The following is a 3,991-nucleotide window of genomic DNA, read 5'->3' on the forward strand; positions in this document are numbered from 1 at the left end:
AGAGAGAGAGAGAGAGAGAGAGAGAGAGAGAGAGAGAGAGAGAGAAAAGCAAGAAAGCAAGAAAGCAAGAAAGCAAGAAAGAAAGAAAGAAAGAGAAAGAAAATTATGCCCAAGTTTGGTATGAGTTTCTTTGTGTTCATCATGTGCGGTGTTAACTCATCTTTTTAAATCTGTGTATTTTGCCAAATTTTGGAAATATTTGGCCTCTCTTAAGTATTATTTCACTTCTACCTGCTTTTGCCTCTCCTGGGATTCTGATAACACAAATGTTACATGTTACAGATCACTGAAGCAGTTTTACTTTGTCTGCTTCCTCTCTGTCAGATTAGGTAAATTATTTTGGTTTAGTTTCCAATTGTGTAATTGTTCATTCTTTTATTAATCCCACCCCTCTGTTTTTATTTTTGGTGTTTGTCAGATCTAAATTTTCCATTTGATTTTTCTTTACATTTTCTGTTTCTTTGCTGAGATTTTGTTTCTTGGCTGAACCTTTTTACTTATTGCAGATTTTTTAAATTGTGACTACTTTAAATTATTTAACAGCAAATTTTAATAGCCCTGTCATCTCTATATTGATATCCATTGATGTTCTGTTTGTATGCTATTTGAGATCTACATGTTCTTCTATAACAAGTGATTTTAGATTCATACCTGAAGATCTTTATGGTCTCTGATTTTTATCTCATAGTTGACTTTATGTGAAATCCTTCATTAGGGTCGCTGAGGCACTGATTCATTATTGATAGAAGAGGTGGAAATCTCCCCTCTTAGCTACCATTGAAATCCAGAGAGTGAGACAGTCCTCCATATTTCTTGACGTGAATTAAAGTCCCAGTTTTCCATATATGTGTCCACTTGTGGGGTTACCTGCATTACTGTTGGTTAGCCATGGAAGTCCTAATTCTCCACTAGGTCTCTGCTGACATTACCCAGTTGGGAGTGGGAGAGATGCCTTGTTATGTCCAACAAGGTTTGAAACACAGGCTGTCTTCATGTTCTCCACTGGCTTCATGTTGATGTGATCACCAGAGAGGAAGGTCCTAGTTTACCACTTACCTTTCTCTGATATCTGCAACCCCAGTGACAGTATTGGAATCCTTTGTGACACCTTTGTAAGGGTTTAGGTCTAATTTCACTATGTATCCTTTAGTGATGTGGGTTGCAGAGGGCCACAGTGTTTTCTGTGATGTTTGGCTCAGGTACAATAGCTGTTTTCTAATAGTTTTGTGCCTTGCTAGGTTGCCTTTCTTGTTTCTCTGACCAGAGAAAGCAAGCTTTTGTTGGAGCTGTCTTGTCTCTACTCCTTGGCCTGGCTAGGTTGCTGGGTCTTTTCCTCCATGTCTAAGGTATACAACTAGTCTTGTATATCATAAACACCATTCATCACTGCATTGCTCCTTAGATATTGAGACACTTAACCTGTCTGGCTACTGTCTACTTTTTAGAAGCTCTTTGCTTTAACATAATGTCTAGAATTGTTCAATTGCATTTATGAGAAGAATAAGTAACAGCATGTGAATAATTAGTAAGTTTAATGTAACTTTTGACCTCTGCTTTCTCCTGATGAATTCAGTTATTTAACTTTAACATAATTATTTTTTATTTTATGAAAAAAGTAAACCAAAAATTTCATAACAAAATAATAGAATAACAAGTTAATACATTGAATATTGTTATATTTAAAGTAGTTAATCAGAATACAAGATATGGGTATAAAATTATCCATACAATATTAGCACAAACATTTCTTTTCAGTGAACTAAGAGACACTAGTAGTATAACTATCTTGTATTTTGTTTTAACATTAAGGAAAAATGATTCTAGCAAGATTTTTACGTAATATGCATTAAGCTACTAAGATTAGCCTACAAGAATAAAACTTAACCTATATTAAAATTATTTGAGCAGATAATACTAATAATTATTCACCTCATCAAGAATTATTTTGACATCAAAATGAAATTATAATGCACAGAAAAAAATGACATTCAGTACTCTCACAAGAGTATGCTTCAAATGTTTATAATTTTCATACTTTTAAATATCTCTTTTATGTCTGAATTTTTATTAGAATTTTTATAAATTCACTGAATATTTATTAAAAATATACTGTGGACCAGATGTTATACTAGGGATATAATCATGAAAAAAAACATGTACAGATACTGCCTTAAATGAATTTAAAATGTTTCCCTACAATAAAATATGAAAATAAAAAATAAAATGAAATGACCTATGAAAAGATTTTATATGTTTTTGTGAATAATGAACACTGTTCGGAAATATTAGAATATTATCTTTCAGTATATTTTTCAAGTACTATATACAGAAATACAGAATTTTCCAGCAAGTATTTATCACCATGTTTATTGAAACTATATTGAAAACAAGTTTTATGGGTATGCAATACACATATTTCGGTAGTTACAAATTTCAATATCTACTGAATTATGTGTAGTTTTGTGGACTTTTAATATTGTCTTAGAGTGTAAAAGACAGTGTTGCCCAATGATGTTCTCTGGTTGTTAATGGTTTATATTAGCTAAAAGCTGTAAAATCATCTAAAAACTCTGTTCAAGTTAGACTAATAATTTACCACGACAATTACCACATACTGGAATTTTTTGCAGCTCTAATTTAGTATTATTAATAATGGATAAAATTGCACTTTTCTCAGGTTGCTGTGGGCAGCAGGGAATTACTTCAATGAATATTTCAGCACATTATTTTAATCATTGCTCTACCAAATCCAAGTGGGCAATATTTTATACTTTTTAATTCAGTCTACTAGAAACCATGATCATTAAATTGCAAACTGTTTGTAGTGAGGTCTACCCTGTGATTTATAAGCCTTGTTAAAAACAGTGTAAAAGAAAGCAAACTGAGCCATTAATACTTGTAATTTGATGTTGCATTTGTTACTAAACCCCTGATTAATACTTTCAGGAAAGAAAATAATGTTGTAAAAAAGAAAAATAAAACAAAGTTGAGTGTTGTGATGTCTAAAGTATGAGAAGATTACTATATTGGTTTTGTTCATTTGTAGGGGAAACACAGATATAAACAGTATAATATATAAATATTTCAAAAATCATATTTTTCCAGTGAGATCTAAGAAATAAAGCTCTAATGTGTAGAGAAAAATAATTTCTAAGTAGACTTTTTATTAGTAGCAATTAAAAGTGTTTCTTGATTTCCCATGTAGCCAACTGCATGACTTCTGGCGCTTGGATTACTGGGAAGACGACCTCCGGCGCAGGAGACGCTTCGTCCGCAACGCCTTTGGCTCCGCTCACGCCGAGGCCCTGCTGAAAGCTGCTGTGGAGTACGGTCAGTACTGGTTCCTCTGAGACCCACAGACTTCGGGATATGTGTTAACTTTGTGTTTGAGGGTTTGTTTTTTTCCCCTGACATTTAATGTTCTCCATGTTATAAGGCAGAAATATTTTGTTCTGACTTATCCTTAGGCATTATTTAAGTTATATTTAAACCAATATGTCTTACCCTAAAATTTTAGCCCTCAATTTCTTAAGAGATAAAAGTCTTCACATAATTATGACCCAGCATTCCTTTCAGACAGCCCCAAGCTAAAATAGAATCATTTTTCAAGTGTCCTTCAAGTTTGGTGATGAAAACCCGTGGGGGGGAATTATGTTGTTATCCTGTGTGCACAATTATATATTTTCATATATAAGTTTGTGTGTATATACAAACATACATATATAATATGCTCTATGCATACATGTACATAGATACATAAATGAAACATACATTGTTAGTAACCTCTTTACATGATTTTTTAAATTATGTTTATTTTTGGGGGGATAGTAAAACAAATTAAAATCTTTATATTTAAGTCCCCATCCTCCAGTGGGTTACAAATGCAGCTTGAAAAAAATGTTCAGGGGCTGGGAAGATAGCTCAGTACAATAAGCACTTGCCTGGCAAGCGCAAAGGCCTGAGTTCAATCCCTGGTTCCACAAAAATAAAA

General features: G+C 32.9%; 1 protein-coding gene across 8 annotated transcripts in view; it reads left to right on the forward strand.

The window, feature by feature from the left end:
- Nbea (neurobeachin) overlaps positions 1–3,991 on the forward strand; it is a 760,086-nt gene that overhangs the window by 503,300 nt on the left and 252,795 nt on the right. For all 8 annotated transcript variants that reach the window (XM_004631077.2, XM_023714988.1, XM_023714990.1 and 5 more), the window contains one exon: positions 3,206–3,330. In XM_004631077.2, the coding sequence (XP_004631134.1) occupies positions 3,206–3,330 (125 nt within the window). The remainder of the gene's footprint in view (positions 1–3,205; positions 3,331–3,991) is intronic.

The sequence above is a fragment of the Octodon degus genome, unplaced genomic scaffold (assembly GCF_000260255.1).
Source record: "Octodon degus isolate 3935 unplaced genomic scaffold, OctDeg1.0 scaffold00038, whole genome shotgun sequence".
Classification (NCBI taxonomy): Eukaryota; Metazoa; Chordata; class Mammalia; order Rodentia; family Octodontidae; genus Octodon; species Octodon degus.